At 31.2% G+C, this 25,789-nt stretch overlaps 2 protein-coding genes across 7 annotated transcripts in view; both read left to right on the forward strand.

Annotated features, from left to right (window-relative positions):
* Positions 1-25,789, forward strand: part of LOC113399104 (semaphorin-2A) — a 343,072-nt gene that overhangs the window by 71,851 nt on the left and 245,432 nt on the right. The gene's annotated exons all lie outside the window — the stretch shown is intronic.
* LOC113399159 (uncharacterized) lies at positions 23,436-24,833 on the forward strand. Its single transcript, XM_026638234.2, has 2 exons — positions 23,436-23,734; positions 23,837-24,833. Exons 1-2 carry the CDS (start codon positions 23,438-23,440, stop codon positions 24,608-24,610), a joined length of 1,071 nt encoding a protein of 356 aa, XP_026494019.2. The 5' UTR covers positions 23,436-23,437; the 3' UTR covers positions 24,611-24,833.

The raw sequence follows: 25,789 nt of genomic DNA on the forward strand, positions 1-25,789 counted from the left end.
AAACCAGATTTACAATGATGTTAGTATCCAAAATTATTCTTGTTTGATCAGTCCTGCGCTAGAAACCGACCTTAAACCCAAAAAGTAATCTATATCTAAAAAATACATATTTTGGTTTTATAGTTTTCTCTCTACCTATATTATACAGTATTCACTGATTCAGAATTAATTCACGATGATACAAATTAACTGCTCGTAAGATTCTGTGTCATTTTTTATTATTTTAGAGTATTTTACTTTTACTTCATTGACAGAAATTCATACATTTTTATGTTACAAATATGTAATATTGTTTCAAAGTTTACGTAATTGAAGACGAGATGTGTAAATATACATTAAAACATAAATTTAATGTCGACAGCGATAATCATGAAACGTTATCTACACCGACTGTATTATTTGATTGCCACAGTTTAATTTCACAACATAAACCTAATATTGGATTTCAATTTAGCATTCGCAGCAAGTGTTTTATAAAATAATTTTACAAATAATCCGTTTAAATCAATAATCCGGTTATTGGCGGAAATAAGTGGAAAATGTTTGTTTCAAACCATATATTAATATTCAAACAATTTTGATATGGCATGGAGTTTTCGTGTAATATATACATATACCTAAACAGATTAGGTGTTCAAATTATGCTCAAACAACATCAATAAATTTAATAAATAATTATGTTTACAAATTTTTTATAGGTATATAAATGTAGCAATCCTTTGTAGGATTGTTGTTACGCTTGTGTTTATAAGATGTCTTAGTGTGCGTGGGAGGACTAAGAGATACATTAAAAAATACAAGTTAATTATATTTGTTAAGTCAATTTTATTACAAATAAATTATTTTAACGTGCCTTCATTAGAATGGGTTCTACATATATGACCAAAGTCCAATTAATGTAACAACAGGCAAAAGGAACAAGACTTCCCATAAGGTGGACCATTTGACACCCCCGTCTACCTATATCATAATATATACTGCAGAGCTGAGATGGTCCAGTGGTTAGAACGCGTGTATATTAAACGATGATTGCGGCTTTAAGCCCAGGCAGGCACCGCAGAATTTTCAGTTGCTTAATTTGTTTTTATAATTCATCTCGCTAGGCGGATAAGGAAAACATCGTAAAGAAACCTGCATGTGTCTAATTTCAATAATATCCTACCGCATATGTATCCGCTAACTCGCATTCGAGTAGCGTTGTGGAGTAGGCTCCCAACCTTCTCCTCAAAATAGAGAGGAGGCTTTAGCCCAGCAGTGGGACATTAGTTGTCGCTCGCGGCTTTGGTCGCATTTTAGGTATTATCCTTCAGTTGTTAGGCATAATAAGTAGCCTATGTCCTTCCTTGTTGTTCAAGTTTGCTTCATACAATATTTCAAATTCGATTCAGTGGTTTGGATGTGAAAGACACACAAACAGACAGACATACAGACAGAGATAGTTAATTTCTCATTTTTATACGAGTATTGGTTATATATTAATTTGAAAAAAATAACCTATTTTTGAGAAGAATATTGTATTAGCTACTAATGTTGCTTTTAGATGACGTAATATGTACCTAAGTGATAGCTACGTCCAAGGTTTTGCAGTCTATGTTGCATAAAAGCTTGAGAGGTTGCGACGAGACGGCTCGGACGTTGAGCGAACAGTGGTTCATGTGAATGTTTTTGTTCTATTTCAAACTTTATTTCTTTATCCTTAAAGACTATAGCAAATTACATATATACATGGTGCAATACGAGTATAAGATCCCACACTTGTAGCACAAAGCGGATTTCACTGAATCCCTCTTTGCTTTTCGTTGCAACTGCAAAATTGGCATGAATGAAAACGGGCTACTTTCTGTTTGGAGTTTCCAAATCGTTAAGTATCCATACTTTGGCATTCATTTGATGTACAATCATTTAAAAATCCTGTCACACATACACACAGCACTCAATAATGTATAAAAATATCGTAAGTATAGTTTAGGTTCGTATACTAATAATCAGACCCCCAAAATTTACGCACACATACAAGCACTACTTAACCATATGTTAGTAAGCCATAACTCACGAAAAATAAGTGTTGCAGACGGTTTCGCCTCTTTCCCTTTCCATACGTATGGATATATGTGTTCCACTTACGATCTTACCGACAGACCAACGAGCGGGAGTAAAATCTGCTTGCAATTACACAACTAAGGACATCAAATTGTTGGTTTTTTTCTCAAATAATCAACATCCCTTCTGAAGTGTTGTCAGTTCTTTGGTGTATATCTCTATCTATTGTTTTGGTTATGTCTTCTTTGTATGTGTTTGCATGTTTTTATTTACAGGCAGCATCACAATCATTTTAATTGGACTTTGTAATATTGTGTATGTCTACAAATATATTCCGGCGAGTTTTATATTTTTTTATTTTATAACTTTTTTGTCCCGGAATATTGTGTGCCAGTTATCAAATTGATGGATTAAAAATATAAACGTGGACTTTCATTGAAAATTCGATCATGATCACATACCTCGTATTTTTTTATAGTACCCTCGACATATTATAGGGTTCAAACATATTTACAAATATTATTAGAGAAATCTGTCTCTATTATTCTTTAATTATATTTTCGTTGTTCAAATTAAGATCAGAAAAACATGATAAATATCACAAGTGTTCGTGTAATATAATAAGTAATGAAGCGTATAATTTCAATAAACATTTATATTGCAAGGTTTATTTATTAAAAAATAGTATAGCGATCCAAAAGTTTAAGCTGATTAGAGTCAACATGAAGTGTGCTTCAGCTGCAGATTGGAATTCCGTTACGTTACAAGGCAGAGGTTTCGAGTTTGAAGCCAGGACAAATTTAATTACGTGCTCACGCAAGAGTTGGTTAGACACTACCCACGATTCATTAGTCATTTTGTCGCTGAAAATATTATATGGTGCCATATATCATCCGCTTTAATATATTTATTAATAACGTTTCACCACGACTTTGGCGGCTATGGGTAAAGATATTATACTGTTTCTTTGGAAATATTTCCATCAATGTATCTCCAAAGTGTCACTCCCATAGAGTGACTATATTACTACTAGGAGATAATAGTTACTGTTGCATTTATAATATTACTTTGATACGTATATATCTAGTCCAAAAAACCTCGTAATATAAACTTTACAGGAACTCTTTCTTTAGATATAGGTATAGTTGTATTGGCAATCAAATACAGGGTCCATCGAGACATTATATAATTATTAAAAATATCCGTTTAATTGTTTATGATTTTATTTAAACCAAATTTACAAGTTTAATCATCATACTAAGCAACAATAGAATATGAAATAACCTTTTCTCACCAATTTTACTTTTAAACAGGTATTAAACCAGAACCAACAGCCTTAGTAATTAAAGGTGGTTTAAACCGTAAATGGCCCTTCACGTCTGTACTAACAAGTAAAGAAATGCGTTTAATTAACAAGTTGAAGGAAAACCTTAACATTCATCTCTGAATACACGAGAACCTTGTTAGAATCGCTCCACATCTCTTAAATACTTTACGCCTTCAATGCATATAATTTCCGTATTTTTAATTAATGGCCTTACGCTTGACATAGTGACTTAGATAAAATAATGCAATGAGACGAAACAGTATCCATTTCATAATATTGATTGATAAAATATCATAAACGATTAAAATAAGTTTTATTAATTGGATTAATTTATAACATTAACAAGTGTTACGATAAAAAAGCATTCTTGCTCATAAATTCAGATTATAGAGAACAGATTAAAATTATTAATAAATAAAACAGCTATTAAGTAGTAATACTGAAGCCAACAAAACATTGTAAAAGTCAAAGAAATCCACGGTAAGTCCTTTGAACATCCGCCTGGTTTTAAAAAGAATACTTTCGCCTCTCATCCGAGGTTGATCTCATTAAAATTGCAGTCTGAGTAGACTTTCCCTTAGGAGTTCTATGAAACATAGATTTATCAATAATTTGTATTTATTTATTCAACTATGATGATCCATTTCAGAACTCGTTTCCGTCTTAACACTGTTGTGGTATTAAAGGGGCTAAAAAATATTACGCGTGTATATATTACAATATCTTAACTAAAGATTAACCGAGCTATATATATGCATCCTTATAATATGCTTGGGGTATTTAGGACAACCTTGTAAAATTTCATTCAAATTGATTCTGAAGCCGCGTGTAATTAACTTTTGTCTAGCTTTTATATTTACCTGTCATATATTTTAATAATTTCAAAGCTAATTATTACGTAACTTGAAGACAAATAACAATTTTAATTAGGCTCATAATTGATACTTCCGTTAATTAACTAAGAAAATAAGAAAGAAATGAAATATCATCAAAAACTCGATTTTGTAAAAAAACAAAACAAACTAAAATCACCGAGCCTCTCGAACAAGCACTCGGTTGGTAGCGAGGCACCGTTTAGAATGCAAAAGTGTGGACAGTGCATTCAGACAGCCCTTGTCTTGTAATGGTCAGTAGATTTTTAAAGGCCTTCCCTAGCCTTGCTCATTAAATTTGCATCATAAAGCCAGCTATTCATGCTCCCTCGTCTAACTAAACAGCGTTAAGTTTTAAAGGAAAGTAACAGTTGATATTATGTCGAGATTTATTTAGCTTATTAAGGTTATTACTTTTGATCTACAACGTTTAAACCAGTATAAAATATATCAATTACAATATTTTGTTAATTTATTAAAAAAAAATTGCACTTTATTTAAAGCATATTTAATTGAACTTTATTTATAGCATTAACATAAACAAATAAAATTTTATTCACCTGTGAATAGGAGTATTATTGCAATTATAAAAGGTAGACTGCTTTTTAAAAGTTATCTCCGCTTTAAATTATCTTTTCAAGAATTTTAGTTAAATTAAATTTTCCTACATATTATATTAATTAACACAATTACATCTATGTAATTATAATTTAATGAAGTTGATTTAGTAATGTTCATAATGTTAGTTTTATCTGATGCTGTGTTGGCTCGTGACGTAATAAAATAGATTTATGAGGAAACCTTGCATTTTATTCCTGGCATATACCATGTTTTCGTTTAAAGTGATTGAATTAATATTTTAAATGATTCTCAATCTTATAGTTTAAAAAAAAATATAAGATTAACAGCAATATAATATTCATTATATTGCCAAGGGAGGTTCGAGACGTTTACTTCGTCGTCTCTGCCGAGTCAGGTTGGCTTTTTCCCGGTCCCTCAGTATCTTCTAACTCTGGACCATGACAGTCTCATAGTATTAGGCTATGACCCACCGATTCCTTGCGGAGTTTCGTTGACATGATAACTCGCGGTAAGAGTTCTGGTCCAAACTCACGGAGTAGGATCTGATGAATGCCAGGTGTTACATATTTGCCGGCGTTTCGCTACCGATCTTTCATAGTGACCAGTTATTATATATAATACGAATTATCTTCATAAGTCGTTGCTTTCGCCTCATCCATAGGCATCAGTCTTTTCATGGTACCTTCTACTTTTCGACTTGGATTTCAAGGCACTTGAAGTGCTATTAGTCCAGGATAAGGTATTTCATATTTCAACTAGAAGTGAGAAATTAAGACCAATAAGGTAGTCGAATTAAAGTAAAACACACACGTCTGTTTTCACAAAACATCAGATTTTACTTGATGGTTGGGCTTTGTGCAAGCTGGTCTTGATAGATATCATATTCTTATCGCACACCGCAAAGCATGGCGGTATTGTTGTTGTGTGAATCAGAGTAAAGTAGTACGTAATGCATAGGGGACCACCACCAATATGAATTGGCAAAGTGATTGTGTGGTGGTGGCCAGTCACTCTTTCGGGTGGCGCATCTGCACGTCTGCCTATCATATATATCAAAGTAATTATTCAGGATTCTATAAAGCTATCATAAATTAATGTAATATTTACGATGGCCAATTCAATGGGTATTGAATAGGAAAATATGAAAGGTTAAGTATTTATATGTATTACAGTCAAGTACATTCGAAAACATCTTCAAAGGAACTCATCAATTAAATGAGCCGCAAAAACTCCTTTAATACCATTTCATAAACAAGTTCCCTTATTTTTTCTACGAAATATGAAAAGTTAATTAACTTTTGATTTGATTCAATAACCTCAGCATTAAATTAATTCTAGGTACCTAAGCTATATTGTTTAAGTAGTCTTTTATATTTTTAATATGAAACGAAAAGTATTACAATAGATAAATATAATATGAAATACTTTAAGACCAAAATTTATTTGAATAAACTCTACTAGTGATATAATTAATGTGATTGACCTATTTTTACTTTATTTCTTTGTTATGAGAATTGTAGTTTTTTTTTTTTGTGTTATAGGGGGCAAACGAGCAGGAGGCTCACCTGATGGAAAGTGATTACCACCGCCCATGGACATCTGCAACACCAGGGGGGTTGCAGGTGCGTTGCCGGCCTTTTTGTTTTAGTTGGAAATTGTTTTTATATACAAGAAAAAACAATAAGAAGATATCTCAAATTCGTAAAAGGAATATATTAGAAATTAAAGAACATTTATATAAGTTTGACATTTACGTGATTTTTCGAGAAATCCGTCGTTGATATAAAAACTCTTTTAGCTTAGCTAATTCAATATAGAATGATAATACTTATGTCTAAGTCGACTCTCATCCCCTTCCAGATATATTAATTGAGTTAAATCCGAATCTCTAAAAACCTACGTACCTTTTATCAACTATTTCCAGCCAATGTATTGTTACTGTAGATTGGAACTAGTTAGCAACGCCACAGTTCTCTACCAACTACCAGCGGTTTACATTCAATTCCAGTTAAATTGCGTTAGCAACGCGACTGTTTCACAAAAGCGAGTATTGACTTTTGCCGGCGATACGATGATAATGTGTTTACGAAGATAGCACTGATGGTTCGACGTTTTAACACATATATGCATAATTCCACTCATGAAAAGGCATATCATTAAAGTATTTAAATATGCTGTTTAATAAAAAAAAATGTGAATATCCTTAAATAAACTGTCACAAGCACTTTACTTATTTTACAAGAATAATGAAAACCACAAATGGTTGGAAATAATCTCACGTGGATTATACTTAAATTCATTGCTTACAATTAAATTTTGTCTATAGTGCGTGAAAATCAACGACTATGAATTCCTTATCCAGTCACACCGTACTGTTTCACAGCAATTTGATGGATATATATATGTCAGGTTCTACTTCAGCACAATATGTATATAGATTTGTATAGACTTGTCATTATATTCATTGACACAAAAAAATTGAAATCCATGCCTGTCTATAAGCATACAACATTTGGTTATAAAATACCTTAACTTTTTGGAAAATATATTAAATTTCAAAAAAAAATTTACAGCAATATACAGACAGACATGATCCCGACAGATTTTCATGACATGTATAGATGTTGGTAACAAAGTTAAACGATTTTAGCAGCATTTTCGTTATAACTGATTACTCCTGCATCGCAAACTTTGTCAAGTAGCATATTGCGAAACTTAACATTTTTCTTTAACCTAGTTACGACGTTAGAGGGTACGGGTCGACGACAACTTTTAAATGCAAAAGAATTTGAAATTGGTCCATGAAATTCTCAGTAAAAAAGAACATTATAACCCTACCTACCTATTTCAAAATTGAATAACTTTAATATTTTGAATTAATGCTTCAAAGAAAGTAATATATAAATCTTGTATAATTTTCTTCTCAATTACAAATACATTTTTATTTTATATAATGTATTCGGGTATTAGCCGCGATCATACCTTTTTTAAATTGTCCGACTGTTTGACAGTTACATCTGTCATGACCTCAGTGAACTCCACGCGCCCACCGACGGCTAATTTCCGAACACAATGTTTAAAATGGATAATATACAACCCGAAAGTTTAAAGGCATTTATTCAATTTTGAGAGATTGTTTGTTAAGCAGGCAAAAACGAAAGTGTGTCAAAAAAAAACAGGATTAGGTCCCATATATCATATTTTGTCTTCCATCTTCAATTGTTATCTTATCAGCCCCTTTTTAAATGATTTTATCATATATAAAAATGACTTCTACGAATATATACTGAAATATAAAAACTTTAATTGTAAAATCTGACATTAAAAAAAAACTTTCTTGCGCCGGATCTTCTCAACTACTATGGTGTTTATTATCGAATAGGTAGGAACATTTTGACATTTAGTAACGCTTCTATATTGAATAATGATTTTTAACTTTGACTTTGATCACAAATAGTAAATAATTCCAAAAACCACTACTTAATTTGTTAGGCTAATGGGCTAAAAATGATTTTGTATCATCTTACAAAAAATATGAGAAAAAATTTAGATGTTATGTAATATTTTGTATAAAGCTAGGTTAAAAAAGAAATATCCGAGTTTCATTGTCTTAACTTCATTGACTTGAAAGGTTGACCGAGCCCAAGCAATCGGTCTCGGTTACCATCGCAAATGTGATAGTAATCTTTAATATATTAGACACTAAAATATTACTGGATTATTTAAGAACCAAATTATTTAGGAAAATCTCCACTCAATATCGATTCATTAAACCATTTTCCAATAAGACTTGCCATCAAATGAAATTATACCTAACAAATAATTACTCTCCGATAAAATAATTAATAGCTTAAATTTTTAAACCTTAGAAGATCTTCATTTAATCACCTTTTAAGTACTTAAATAAATAACCGTTATTTTTTAGTTTTTTATAATTTTTTTTCTGTCAGAAATCATTTTATTTTGCATAGTAACTTTAAAATAACGGAATAGGAAAATTAAGATGTAAAAACTATATTTATATTAATAAAAAAAAAAATACAATATACATTATTTTAATCTAAGGCTTTGCTCAGACGATGCTAGTACCGAAGTGCATTTAAAATAGCAGAGCAAAGTTAATTCCACGTCATTGTCGTCGAAGCATCGAGAAACATCAAATTTACTAATAATCTTCTTTATTGCCCCCCCATACATAAACAAAACATATCACTGACACGCGCTCCATCATATATTACGGTCTGCATTTATTACCACTCACGAGAACACCATTACCGTATATTCGCTGTCATTTATATCTAAAGTAAACATCATACCGGCCAAGTCATAAACCTCATATCTGGTGCATACGAAATTATAGCATTTTTATGCTTTACCATCTTTGAACTAGTACTGGCACCTCGTAAAATGTGTTCACTTGATGTTCTCTAGCAAATTCAATTCAATACGGCTTTTATGACATCACTCTGCATGAGTGTAAGACGTAGGTGCATCGTGTAGCTCACCGTGGCTGTATTGAATTATTGCGGTTAACTGGCTTATCGTTTTTCCTCGTTCCAGGCTTCCTCGGGCTAAGTGGAAATATCAAATATATGTTTAGTTATTTTGTATCTTCTATACAATTTAATTCGATTTGAATGTTCCAATATTTTATTATTATTTACATATACGTTTTACACGTGTTTCCTCATATTTTATCAATGCTGTGTTTATCAAAAAATATACACTTTATATTAAAAAAAAAAAAACTATACATTATAGATTTATCTCGCTGTGATGACGGATACGGGAAAAGTACTCGATGAATACCAAATGAGGTCTGCGTAAAGCCGCGGGTATAAGCTAATGTTTATTTAAATATCATATACATAAGACAATTGCGGAATTGCTGTATGAGATTAGTGCGTTTATATATGCATTCTATACAAATATGCTTTGCTATCAAACTTCATGTCATACATGTAAAGTTTCACAAAATATCTGTCATAGTTTTTAGGTTGGTCTACCTTGGTTGGTTGGATACCTATCCTGAATTCACCATTTATAATACCGGTAAATAGCAATGCTCACTGCTCCGTATCGCTGTGTTTCGGTTCGAATGATGATTGAGCCCGTGTAATTATAGGCACACGGACGAATCGATCGTGTAAGTTGTTTATCTCTATCAATGTGAGAGTAAATAGGATAATATTAAAAATTCAAATAATATAGTCAATTATTACTTTATAGTTTCCGATAAAAAAAATTCGGCTTTGAGAAAAACAATGAAGTATTCATTAATCGTGTTCTGTTCCACACCGCTACGTTTATTAACAGTATATGGTAATCTTCGGTAAAAGGAGAATCTTTGCAAATGCAACGAACCGATGTACGTAGTTTTATTTTGTAAATGACCATTGCTCTTGACTTTGATTACGTAGAATTTGTCTTCTTAATTGATCTAATAAAAAACAACCTACTATATTTAGCACGTTGAGGCTTTTCTTCGAAGATTAATCAGACTCTAAAACAGTTGCTGGGTAGAGGTCTCTCATCCCTTGAGAGTTTAGAGTTCATTTTTCCACGCTGCGCCAATACTGATTGCTGAATATACATGTGGCATAGCACGTGATATTTTTTAAATAAATACTCGGCAATACAAGCAAAAACATTATCAACTCAGCACCCTGCTCTTTTTAAAATTTTTAGACTGTTAACTAAAAATGCTTTATTCAAAAAAAAAAAAACGGAGGATTGATAAATAAACACAATCAAACTTATAATCACAATCAGCTCAAGTTATAAATATGTATATTAAAAATTAATGTGATACAAATAAGTGTTAACAATTACTTTAACTTTTATAAATAATATAAGCCATCCGAATGGCACCACAAGTAAATTCAAAGAGCTGCTCGTCGTCCCGTCGCTCCTGCCAAAGTCCAATCGTATGAAGGTAGCAACAACCCGCCGTGAGCGCAACTTCACTCGTTAAATTCTGGATGTTGCCAACAAGACACTACATATTAAGATGTCACCTTTTCATTATGGACCAAGGCATATTATTCAAGATTATTTAGATATTATAATGCTTGGATAATTCCAAATCTTCCAAAGACTTGGAAGATTTAAATATGAATTATATATATAATATATATTGTATATATTTCAATATTTATTTTGACAGATTAGAACAGCTGAATTTTACCAGTCCGTAAAAAATACATTCAGATCTCGTTGTAGCTCTACGTTCAATTGACTTGGGTTTAAGCAATTAAAATGACGGCTTGAAAGTGCTTGTCTAAAGAGCCTACTTGAATTAAGTATAATTTGATTTGGATTTGTGAAATCTTCATCTATTTATACAAGCTCAGTGTCGAGTTAAACCTTTAGAATAAATATACTATAATATTTATACGTTATGTTTAAGTAAGCCCGAGTTTTTACCGCACGTTAAAATATGAAGATTGCAGTTTCTAACTCGGTCAAGCACCTCTGAGTTTTCATATACTTAATTTGCTTATAACTCATGTAGTTTTCTGCGGTGAATTACATATTAATTTTATTTAATTTTTTTTTTTTTTTTTGGTTCTTCAACAATGTGTACACTGATTATAATAATATAATATAACAAAGTAAAATTATATTCTAAGTGTCACAATTACTTAAGGAAGAACATAGCATGCACAAAAAGAAAACAATCAACGTCTAAACCTAATTTGAAAACTATTTAAATATAATTTAATTAACTATCTAATTAAAAGTATATAAAAGTAAAAAAAAATAAATAAATAATGTAATAAAAATACAAGGATGTATCAACTCAGACATTATTTTTGCTGCCCAGTACGATCTTCTTCATGGACGCAATGAACGTAACATTTAGATCGACACTGTTTTGATATTCATCATAAGCATTGTACATTTGTGAAAGTGGGCTATGTAGTTTAAGATTTGTGCGATAATTATAAGGAAAACTTTTTTACATTGTTAAATATCATCTACAGAACATCGGTCCTCAACACGCTTGTTAACCTTGTATAAAATATGTTATTATTACACCTAATTATGTTTTTATTTATTCCCTAATTCAGCCATTATCACTGTCCTATTATCACATTGTTAATAATTGGGTTGGGTTGGAATTATCAGAACGGTTGAAAAGCGCTCGTGCGGTCGAAACCTTTTCATTGCTGTCACATGTGCTGTTCAAATATTATCTGCCTTTGAATATCTAAGCTTATTGCATGATTACATTTATTCACACAAAAACAAATTCTTAATTTTTTCTATTGTTGGTAACAGTACTTCGTCTTTTGAAATAATTCATATATTTCTGTAGTATTATTATTATAGAAACCTTTTATTTATAAAATAAATATATTTCGTAAACATTAATTTTCAAAGAAATTATTAAATATTTGAATTATCTTCATTGAGCCATTATTGGGTATAGTTGAATGACCCTAAAGTAACTTTTATGAGAATTGTAATTTTATTCCATTGGTAGGCTGCATGGTAATAGCTATCCGATGTAGGAAATAAGATCGTAAATTGCTTTCGAACGTTATAAAAATTTTGGCAAAAAAGAAAAAAGTTTTGATCTTTTTTCCACGGAGACATTTTGCAATATGGCTCTCGTTCGCAAACTTCAGAGGTGACCCGGTCAAAGGAGGTGAAAGAATAAAGGAGTTTTCTTTGCCCCTCATCACTTTCAAGATATATCGCATGAGTTACGTTACGGAAAGTGAAATTGTTTTAAAAGAAACAGGTGACGAGCCGTGACGTTTTCTTATATTGATATTTTTAGAATGTAATTTATACTTTTATGTCAAAGAAGTAAAAATAAACATAATCCAAAATTATTATGTCTTCCTTATTAGTTTAATTGTTTTTATATTTATTTTCCTATTTCATCATGAGAAAATTTTATATATTTTTAGAGTTAACGATAAAATTAATAGAATAGCAATAACGTCAATTATTTTAACTTTATATTAATACATTTCAATCTGCGTTTTATATTAATATAAAAAAAGAAAGATTTTTTTTTCTACGTGACATTTCACAGAAGGTATATAAATCCGCGTGGGGTGTTATTCTCCTTAATGCGAATTGTTTCTTGATCTTTGTAAACTCTTATTCTTTGTATAATATACTTAATGAGCCTCTGCTGGATATACCAAGCGGATCTATCACAAAGTTTAAGCTTCCAATTAATCTTAACAAAGACATATTCTTTATTTTTTTATTTATCTCATAATCTATGAAGATGAAATACTTTATAATCTTCACTAAAATTATTTATATTTCTATAAATATAAAATGTATACAAAATAGTTCGTCGCTGACGCTTAGACTTGTTCATTTGCTAATAAAGAGTACGACTGCCTTTGTTAGCCAAAAGATTACAAATTTTATAGGGAAAACCAATATGCTTTTGAAATCTTTATACTCTATTACAGGCTTAATCACAAAATAATTTATCTCGCAGCAAAGTCTTGAGTGAAACGCATATTAACAATAAACTAAAGTAAAGATACACATTTTTTCAATAATAATTTTACACGGCGTATTTACGCACATATATAAAAATATTCACAGAAACACACGCGTGTGTTAGATTTTTTTATAGAGACTTAAGAGCGTAGTTTGTAAGCGTGGGAATTCATTTTAGAACACACACATAGGTACTTTTCAATAATACAGTTGCATTGTGCAGTGTATCGTACGCATCCCCGGAGATAATTAGTTGCTTGTTTTCGGTGCAACGAATAAATTAAATTTTCATTGCGCGTTCATAACGTAGGATTTATAAAAATACATTTAATTACGAGTAATGTATTAGCTATAAGGTTGTCACTCGCAAACGCAATTATAAATTATTTGTTAGCATAGGGTGCGGTCAGAGTGCATTAAGATGCCAAATATTCATTATGATTTTTATTGTTTCAACTGCTTTCGTCTAACTAAATAATAATAATTATTTTCTTGATATTTTAAGGTTGGTAGATATAGCGAATTAAATTAAAGTAAAGACACATTAAATAATCACTTCTTAAATTTTATAAATATAAATAACGAAGTTAAATATAATTTTTTTCAATACTCTATTTTTAAGTAAAATATTCGAAAAAAATATTTTAAATCAACTTCTCGTCCATTTCGGTACAAATACTATTTTTCATAGTGAGCAATTCGGTTTTACAAGAGGTCGCTCGACAACTGATGCGAGAATAGCACTTCTTAAACATATTTACGATGCTTGACAAAAATCACAGAATGCTATTAGAGTATTCTGTGATTTGTCTAAAGCATTTGATTGTGTAGAACACGAGACGCTTCTTTATAAGCTCAAATACTACGGTATTAAAGGTAAAGCTCTTGATCTCATTGCTTCATATTTAAGTCAAAGAGTCCAGCAAGTTTTCATTAATGGCATAAAGTTTTCTGGATCTACGTTATAAATGAGTGTTCCACAAGGATCAATTTTGGGTCCCTTTCTATTTCTAGTATATATAAATGATCTTCCTTTCTATGTTAAAGGTATTTGTGTTATAATGTTGTTTGCTGACGATACTTCACTGATTTTAAGGTAGACAGGAAAAAACTGACTATGACGATGTGAACGGTGCATTATCACAGATACACGATTGGTTTACAGTAAATAATTTAATTTTAAATACTCAAAAAACGAAATGTGTAGTTTTTACCCTACCAAATTTTAGAAAGCAAAATTATAATATATCTTTAAATGGTTGCCGTCTTGATGTAGCCAATATTACGGTTTTTTTTGGGAATAGCATTGGATTCCAAACTTCAGTGGAGTCCTCATTTATCGTCCCTGACAGGAAGACTCAGCTCCGCAGCATAAAAATTAACAATTGTGTCCCACGACACTCGCGCCCCACCCTTATGCTAACTTGTCTATGTGTGCGTAGGCGTTTTGCGAAATTATAAGAGTCGGCTCGAAATAAAAATTGACGTGCTCTCACCTTGGGCTCTGGGGAGGGACTGAAAATTTATTGACAGCGATGTCGAATAATAAGTCAAAACCGTCAAATGATTTTCTCCATACTAAAATGTATGGACGACGAATGCCAAAAAGTAAGCAATATTTAAATAAAAATTACTATAATATTGTGAGATATAATAGAAATTGAACACGGTGAACTTATTATTTACACTTTCGTGTCCCCATTTAACCAAAAATACATGTATAAACTAGCCGCTAAATAGCTTAAAAAATGTTAATAGAAAAGGTCGATTTCAGTGTTTGGAGTGATGTTGACGATTAATTTACCAGGTTATTGATACAAATTTTATAAATATCGTCCGGTGAAACTTGAGATATATCTATTGAGATACTGAATGTATTTTTTCATCCATAATCAATGCTCCAGTTTTAAGATATTTTAAAAATAGTAAGCGCTATTTTGGCGTTCCGCAAGGACTGTCCTCTTAATACATTATGTCAGGATATTTTAAGATAATTTCTATTTCTTTATTATTTTATTATATTTTAAGATTATAAGACAATAAAAGATTATATATGAAACACGAATATTTATTTAGCCATTATCAAAATATACTTTATTCAAGTAGGCTTTTACAAGCACTTTTGAATCGTCATTTAACAAACTATTTAAAGTAAAGCTACCACCGGTTCCGAAGGTAGATTCTACCGAGAAGAACCGGCAAGAAACTCAGTAGTTACTCTTTTTCAATATCCAAAAATACAGTCATTTTAGTTAAATACAATTATATTAACTTTGTATATATAATACTAACTTTGTATATTGATAATTGCAAAAACACAATTCATATATTCATCAATAATTTAACAAGCAATAACAATTATATTATATCACAAAATTATATCGTAAATGTTAGCAGCAGCTTGCTGGTCCAGGATCAAAGTGAAAAGTAAAATTAAAGTGTTCTGTACCGAGCTTCCATCACTTATATAAGCCTCACTACAAATCACGTCACTCACTATATTGAACAGAAAAGTTAAAGTACCCTCTTATTTAAAATCAATGTTATCAACACAATTCAAAAATAACTTAGATTAAATAATTATTATTACAGAATTAATTAAAACATACAATACATAGTGTAAGCCTTGTTTGTAATTGTCTAATTATTTATTTATTTCTTACTTAATCTGACACGTGCAATCATATTCTACCAAACACATGCCTATGCATATATTATTATTATTATAAATTTTATTTTGTATAAAAACCTATTTAATTGAAATAAATTTATTATCTGTTATACCTGTCTCATGTTAGCTTGATTTGTACGTTTTATTAATTAATATATTTTTGTTTTGTAGGACGAGTTTGCACCAAATACAGTTAGTTATTACTGGCTTAAAATGCATATTTTTATTAATTATGAGTATGGGTTTATCGAATAATGCATGCAGTTAATTTGAGCTAGTAATGAGAAAATATTTCGAGGAAGTTTTTGCCACAATAAAAAAAAAACTTTCATATATATTTTTTTGTTTTTATCTATGTTAAGAACACTGCAAATTTACCGACGTTTCTAGATTTTTAGCACAAAATAGCTAGAAAGTAGGTCAGGCGCTATCGTTGAATTAAGCGACCATCTGATACCTTTTTTTTAAGGACAAGTGCAAAGCGAAAAAATACTTACAATTGTCGAGTATAAAACATTTTAAATTAGTTATGGTATATTCGGTTTTTATCAGACTTTTCTTATTAAATTATTCTTTTATTTATACATTTGCTAGATGTTGATTCTTAACAATTGAAACTTAAACAAGACACTATATTGTGTACGCTGTTGTTATGAAGACGTTATCGTTATAACATACAGTTGCGAACACTTGTGAAGATTATCAACGTCCAACCGCAGAGGAATTTCGGAAACTCGCATATCCTTTCTATGTTTATGAACGAGAACTTCTAAGAAGGTTTACCATATTATTGAAACTATGGAACTGTATTCTCAGTTCTGGATTCCGAGACTTAGCTTATACTTAAGGATATTAGTGAAAATTACTTCAAACTCTGCAATGCAGCTCTTAGAAAGGCGTGTACTGTAATTAGAAAAGCGTTTTAGTGCTTCGTACCGTTGAAAATTCTGCACAATATCTAAGTTTTATTTTATTGCGAGCAAATTGCACCTTCCACTATTAACGAGTAGTGTAGCACTATCAAGCTTAGTGGATATACCGAAACCTGTGAATAAAATTTAACATAAGTGTTTGCTAAACAATTAGTTGGAGCGCGCTACAAGCACGCGCAATGTTTGTTAGATACTTGAACTAGTTTTCGATATTATTTTCATTTGAATCGTGAGTTTATATAAATACACCTTAGTGAATTTATTTTCTTGTCATAAGTGAATTAATTCTTTTTTAAGTTTTGGTTCGGGTTAGTTAGATAGAATGTATAGATTTCGTACTCAACATTCATATTACACTTGGTAGTTTTTGGGTACGCCCGTTTGGGTTGGTACCACCCACTCACCATATGTTATTCCACCACCACAAAACGACAATGCTTAGTGTTGTTTTGTACCGTTAAGAAGGGTGAGTGAGCCAATGTAACTACAGGCAGAAGGAATAAAATCTTAGTTCCCAAGGTTGGTGACGTATTGGTAATATGAAGAATAATCAATATTTCTTACAGTACCAATGTCTATGGGCACCGGTAACTACTTACCAGCTGATGGTCCATTTGCCAGTCCACCTACCTATAAGACATAAAAATATATCTTATAGTTAGTTCGTGTTTTTGTTTTAATTACTTAATTTCGATCCATTTTCTTTATCATATTGTTATAAGTATAATACTAGAGCACACTTATAGGCTGCTCGATCAGGGATTTCACTCATAAGCGGAGATAAAAAAAAACGAGGCTTTTCTCTGGGTGTTTTATTGCCCGCTATAAAAAACCGATTGTAGTGCGTCCTTTACGACACCGTACGGTCAAATCATGCAAAACACATTGAACCAGCGTGCATGGCCAAGGCATGGGGATTTGTACAAAATTTATATTGGAATACTATTTAAAAATTGTTTTCCAATATTTCAGAGCAACGTATTCCGAAAAACATTAGTCATAAAAAGGACGCGATTCCATACCCACTTACAATTCTATTATACATAGAGCACTGGATTATTCTTTGATTTACACGACGATGAAATGATATTTATGTACACTGGTACATAAATATTTTTTAAATAAATTATATAAGTAATGTAATTTATTCACAAAATAACTATTAACTTCCTTGTTGTTACTTATTGTTAGAATTTTAACACACGAGTCGTCGTATATTTATATTTAATTGAAATTATTACCTTGAAAAACGACGACGAATTGTCATTAGAACCATCTCGAACTAAGTATTTTATGAGATTCAATTATTACATAACATAACATAAACATACATAACATATGTTTATGTTATGTTAGAGACCGATGATTTCGGGTTCAAACCCAGGCAGGCACCACTGAATTTTCATGTGCTTAATTTGTGTTTATAATTCATCTCGTGCTCGGCGGTGAAGGAAAACATCGTGAGGAAACCTGCATGTATCTAATTTCAACGAAATTCTGCCACATGTGTATTCCACCAACCCGCATTGGAGCAGCGTGGTGGAATATGCTCCATACCTTCTCCTCAACGGGAGAGGAAGCCTTAGCCCAGCAGTGGTAAATTTACAGGCTGTTTATGTTCAATTATTATTTAATACTAAATATGCTATCAAGTTGAAGTTACAGCTTTTATCATTTAAGTGACATTAGTTATCTGTTAGTAATTATTGATTCCTTATTATATATAGTTTAGAGTACTAAACATTATTATGAATTTACTTTATTATTAACCTTTAATGTTTGTGTTGTTCTAGGTTAAGGATTAACAAGGAAATTGTTACTACTATGCTAGTCTTCAAAATTTAATTGAGTCTGTTACCTCAACCGTACCGATCAATCTCTTTCGTGTCTTCTCCATCCTACGTGACATTGGCGAAATAATCTGTGCCCTGTCGGCACAACTAAAAGCCATTAAACTAAGTATTGAATTGAATTATTGATTCAAATTATTAAGTTTTTTTTTGGTTATATTAAAATCCGGCCTGAGTTTTTAAATTTATTAAATGAACATTTCTGTTTTGTAATACTTTACTGATGAAAAATGTGAATAGAAATTTTGTAATTAAGAAAATAAATTACGTTCTTGTAGGTATATTTAATTTCAACGCTTATTCGAAATTATTCGAAAATTTAAAATAACGATTAAAATATTTTAAATGGTAAATCATTTCTCTTGATAAGGCTTGAAGAATGGAAGTATTTTATAATGTTCTGTGATTTCATTTTAATAAATTGTGTAAAAAAACATCCTACTCCTGGACTACTCCCTCGTCGCCTCGTGAGCAGAGTTGTGCCTCCAATGTTAAGCATACGCAGATTTCCTCTTGATGTTTTTCATCTCTGCTGAGCACGAAATAAAGTATAAACATAATTTATAATTTTATATATTACCTATAATATAAAATCTTATAAATATATGAAAATAAAGTAATATTTTGTGTTTAAAAACCCAATCTGCGGTAAAAATTCACGAGTTCTACAGGGCCATTTCGTCTTGATTTAGCTCGCAATTATAGATCAATGATTATTATAAGTATACCTACAAATTAAGAGATAAGAACACTTTAGAATTGGAATATGTTAATAAAATTGTATCTATATAATCTTATTAACATTATATATTTTATACGGATGTATGTTTGTTACTCAATCACGAAAGAAGGATGAAAGGCTGAACGGATCTGAATGAAATTTGACAAAGAGATACTTTATAGTCTGAAATAGCATTAAATAATACAAATAGCAAAACAAACCTAACCCCGCATCCCCTCTCACACGCGGACGAAGCCGCAAGCGGTAATTATAATTACCTATATAAAAACTGACTTCGTTATTTAGACTGAGAAGCTGCTTCTGAGAAGAACAAAACTATCACGAGGCTAGTGCGACGCGACCACCGAAACTCAAACACCCGTTCCATCGAGCGAGCGATCGAGCAAAATCGGGGGTCAAAAGTGTTCATCTTCTGGTCAAGTCGTCGCTTCTAAGCTGGAAGTTTTCTCTGAAATCGAAAACCTCTACGGCCTCAATATTTACGAAGCATAAATTAAAAAGGTGTTACAATGAATTACATTTATCAATAAATTTCTGTAAATAACACAATATGGCTTTATACGGACGTGTCACATTGTTATTTACCAGTGGTACGTTCCAAATTGGAAACAAATTACAAAGCGATGGTAATATGTTGTAATCAGCGTTCGAATCAGGTATTTAATCAAAGGGAATCAATGATTGTCCGGAACGATTGTGCATGTTGATTGTCAGTAGTATTCTGCACTAACTTCACTATGCTACATGAATTGTATTGGAAAATATTTTAAGCTATTTTGGATAAACCGTGATTGGCCAATCAACGCGCTGAAAGGTATGTTTGGCCTTTAGGTTGCGACAAATAAATATCAAACTCTGTAGAAAGAGTGTTTTTATTTTTTTATTGTTACCTATACATTTGTGTATTTAAACATTTGTAAGACGTTGGTAATACTGCTGTATATTATCACTGCATAATTTAATTGTATGATCATTAATCATATATTTTAATTAGTAAGATATTTTTTTAATATCACCTTACATACTTACGTTGTAATTATAATTCATCGTTCTATATTACTAGCTGAATTTTTAAAAGAATGTTCGGTAAATATTATATAACCATGCCATTTCCCCCTTAATCTAAAATTTTCCAAAAATACGTTCTTACCGAATGTTTATGTTATACATATAAAATAAACCTTTGTTTCAAACATCTATCGTTCTAGATTCAGTAGTTAAGGCAGTGCGTTGATAGTTAGTCAAGACAACTGATTTTATAAGTAAAGACAGGTATCCGTCCAGACTTTTCAAGGGTTAAAGATTTTATTTCTTGCTATTTTTAAAAAATGAGATACGCACATGCGCTAACCAATCTATCCGACCGTGCTTTGAAAATATAACTTATAACAAGCTCCAATGTAATGTCTATCACGCCCCACACATTTTTTCACGCGTTTCTAATATATCTCATCTGATAATATTTGTAAAACTGCTTAAATTATAAAGTTTAGGCAAAATTTATTTACAAAGAACATTTAACATTAATATATTATTTGTGACTGTATAATAAACTGAAGTTACTATTGATTGACCTCCATTTTTTAAACAACAAGTAAATACTGTGAATAACATATTAAACATACCTATAAATTATCGTAGACTTTTTTTGTAGACATATTTGGGACCTAAAATTTGTTTTTATAAAGTTTATTATATTTTTAACAGCATCTAGACCGACAATTTTCTCCTCGAGTCTTTTATAATATCAACCAACCAAAATTAACCTCTTTATAATATTAATACGGTATAGTGCCTGCCGGTTTTACTAGAATTGAATTGTATTATAAATCGAATAAAAAAAAAATTAAAACCTAATAATATTAACTGAAGTAAAAGAAAGCTTTTTATTACATCCGGTGTACTGACAAATTGCGTTAGATATTTTAATGACAAAAAAGAGTTGAATTAAAAAAATTTGATAGACACTACTGACATTTTAATAAAATAAAGATTACGCGGTACTTTGGAGTACTCCCTATTATTATTATCCCTATTATTACTAACTAGCTGTTACTCGCGGTTTTGCCCGCGTAGAATATGAATATATTTACAAATTAACTTAAAATGTTACGTTAATGTAATACCTCTTTGTATACCATATTGGGGTGTATTTCAGCCCTTAGGGTAGAATATCCAGAAACGCTTAAATGCGAATCAACTCATTATTAATCGGTAGCCCAAAAATAAAATTTCGACCTTCTAACTTCAAAATGACAGACTTCCAAACTAACCTGAATACGAAATGTTAACACCTATTTTTCCCTTTTGGCCTAAAATATCAAGAAACGCTTAAATTTATATCTACTCATTTTTAATCAGTAGCTCAAAAATAAAGTGTCATGCTTCTAACTTCAAAAATGACGGTCTTCCAAACTATCCTATATACGAAATGTCAAACTCTATTTCTCCCCTTTGACATAAAATATCCAAAAACGCGTAAATATGTATCTACTCATTTTTAATCAGTATCCCAAAAACAGTTTTTTGTTTTTAATTTAAAAAATGACGGTTTCCAGACTAATCTATATAAAAATGTCCTACCCCTATTAAACTCCTTAGAGGTAGAATATCTAGAAACACTTAAATACGTATATAATCATTTTTAATCAGTATCCCAAAAATAAAGTTTCATATTTGTAGCTTAAAAAATTACGACTCCCATAAAAACTTTCAACCCTTATTTCACCCCCTTAATGGTAGATTATCTAGAAACGCTTAAATACGTATCTACGCATTTTTGATCAGTAACGTTTTGATAAAACCGTGTTAACTTAAATAAAAGCAAGTAAAAAGGCAGTTGTTTTGAAATAATAGATAAACACATAAATGTTATTTATTAGTACAAATAAATGATCAAGCTTATGGATAATACGAAGAAGGCACAAGCGAAAAAACAAACGACAATCTATGTTATTTGTACAGCGTAACAGATTAATATTTAATTACCTAAATACGACTGAATACTTTAATCCTTATTATAACGTGTATCTATTAGTAGTTATATGGAAGTATTAAATTAAATCGGAACTACAAGGTAGCTACTCTCACATTTTAATCCCTGTCTTTTCACAAACTGCACAAAAAAATTCAATGCTGTCGGCTTACTGTCATCTTGTCTCCTTTGTTAAAGCCCTTTCAAATACCTTTCTTTATCCGAATTTACCTTCTTAATTGCAATACAGTGCCCAGCATTGTATCGCTTAAGAAATCGGCCTAACCGTTACTTTTATTTTTCAAATGCGATTAATAATTGTTTCTTTATAAAAGTATTATTCGTTTTTTTTCTTAAAAAGTTGATCAGGAAAGGAATATTAATTCAATTTCCATTGAATCAATCTCGAATGATAAAAATTTGATACCGTTCTGAAATGTTTTCGTTCAAAATATTTACATTTGGAAATAAACTTTGAAAAGGTGGATGTCTTCTAAATTAATTTGTAACCCTATAAATGTAAAAGGAACCTGAATACCCCAATTTAACGTTACAATATATTTCAAGCATACATATATGTGGAAGTTACCAGTAAATTTTGGCGAAAAATAAATAAACAGACATACACACCTTGCCATTTTGATCGTTGAATTATTCATGATGTCTCACGCGAACCCACCTGAGCGAGGGTAGGAGCGAGAACTCTCCTAACACAACTAGTATCATTTCTTGGGGGAGTAAAATGAAATGGGTAAGCCACCGGCTCGATTTAGAGGCCAAATAAAAAATAACGGATCTTTTTTCTGCCTAACTCAAATTTTTAAATTGCAAAAATAATTTAGCCGACTCTAATTTAACTAGCCTTATAATATTGGCAGCTTGTACCTACATATTATTAATAATAAAAATGAAAATGTTGATACAGTGACTTAATATAAAATTGACACATTTTTGTCAGATAAAAATAACATGGCAAGTATTCATCGCTTATTACCAACACCTAATGAGTTTTATATTGAACTACAAGAACGAGCCGATCTTGCTGAAAACAGGCGTCATAGAAGATTTCTGGCGGTTTTGTTTTTGCAGCGAATGACTCGAGGCTATTTGATTAGAAAATATATTTCTTGGTTATCTAAAAATGCAACTACAATTCAATGCGCCTTTAGAATACATAGAGCGCGAAAAGCATACCGTGCGGCCTTGAGAAGAGCTGTTGGATACAAACACGCTAGGTATTATGCTCATGCAGCAACTACAATACAGGTAAAGTATTTAATATGGAAAAGTTTAAGCTTCAAATTAAGAATCAAGAATTAAAAAATATTATAATTATATAGTATTTTTCTAAAAAAAAACTTTTTTAAGGCTCTTTGGCGAGGACATTACTCGAGGCGTACAAAATTCTGTTATCGGTCATATAGAAAATGGCTAGCTACTGTAAAGGAACGAGGTGAAAGACGTGCTGCAGAAGCCGCTGAATTTGGTATAATAAGTAGAGCTGATGACTTGAGGATTTTGGAAGAAGAAGCAAAGCAGTGGCTTGCGTTCGTCGTGTATAAATTACATCACCTACTAAGAACATACGTTTGTGCTGGTGTTTATTCTCAATCTGAATCCACAGAACTGTCAGATTTTGAGAAGCTTCTGAAATCTATTCATTATACTGAGTATATGAGAAGACTAAAACGAAAATATACTGAATTCGTTAGAAAATTCCGTCCGCGATTTTCGAATAAAAGATTGTTTCCAATTATCGGCGATGGCGCTGATTATTGGTATCTTTCATTACCAGAAATGTATGAACTGACAGCTCCTCGTTCAAAAATTTCAGATAAACGATATCATGCATCACATCATGGTCCGATTCATAAAAAACCCTTTCTTTGGAAGAAAGTTAGGCCAGAGCATTTAGAAGAAGGTAGGGGACCACATAAGATTCCTAAACCTTCAACTCCCTTATCGCCGCCACCACCAGCGCCGACACCTAATATCGACGGAAGACCTCAAAAAGATCCCCGATTTCATTTATACGTTAAATATTATACTCCTCAACCAGATCTTTTTGATTACGTTGACTACCACATAAATGTTCTCTTAGCCAGGAAATGTTCAATTCAAAATATAGACAAAGACGCGTAAGCTTTTTTTAAATCACGAAGTGCTCGTTAATTTTTTGCATTGATATCACAATGGTCTGTTTTAGAATACTTGGTAGAAGGCATGTTGAGTTTTTCTTTTCTTGTTAGGAAATCCGTAATCAGGCTGCTGAGTTTGGAAGGGTCGTCCGGATGTTGCGAGCCGCGAGCCTTTTGTTGTTAAGCTTTTGTTGTTCTGAATTTTACACTTGTAATTTATTTGAGGAAACGCCTCGGTGAGAAAGAAATTACATTAAACTCTCCAAGGCAAATGTGTTTTGTAAATTAACATCTTGCCTACGTAGGTTTTATGCTTGAATTTTCTTTTATTATTCCGAATTTATTTGCATGTCGAGTAAAATTTTTATAGCATTTAATCACTCTACTGAATTTGTATGCCAATAAGGAAAATACTTTAATTTAACATTTTATTTTTTCCAACTCTCAAAGATAATTAAATTTAATAGACGAAAAATCACTCAACCATCGACTTCTCGATTTTTAATAATCAAGTCCTTGAATTTCAAATCTAAATTATTTACAATATTACATTATATCTAATATTGAAGCTAAACTTAGTCACATGTAAATAAAATAAAATAAATATAACTTATAGACAAAATAATAAACTGTTTTGTACTTTAAAAGAAAAATCACTACTACCCTGAATTAATGAAATAATTAATTTATAGTCAGTGTCAGTCGCGATGATGTAAGGATTTTAACGATCCCCATACATCCAAATTTATTCAGGCATTTAAGAGTTATGATGGTATAAAGAATCTCATATACATATGTACAAGTATACATATGTGCATACGTGAATCCTGAAAACAATACACCCCTTTTTTTTGCAGTCATGTAACAGTATACATCTTTAGTTAATATTATCATTTCATAATTTACAGCTTGGCTTAAGTACAAGTGCCAACTTTTCGTGGTTTCAATTTAGAATGTTTGCAATATTGATTGACGAGTTTGGTTTTCACATACTACTAAGGATTGTAGCATACTACTTTCACTAAGGACAGATAGTTCCCGAGATTAGTACAATCAGCAAAACCAAACTGTCCAGTTTTATAAAATGAAATTATATTTATGTTGCTTAGTGTTTGTATATATGTACATACATGTAATAAAAGATTATTTTGACTTTACTTGGTGGCTTTGTGCAAGCCCGTCT

Source organism: Vanessa tameamea, chromosome 15, assembly GCF_037043105.1.
Source record: "Vanessa tameamea isolate UH-Manoa-2023 chromosome 15, ilVanTame1 primary haplotype, whole genome shotgun sequence".
NCBI classification, from domain to species: Eukaryota; Metazoa; Arthropoda; class Insecta; order Lepidoptera; family Nymphalidae; genus Vanessa; species Vanessa tameamea.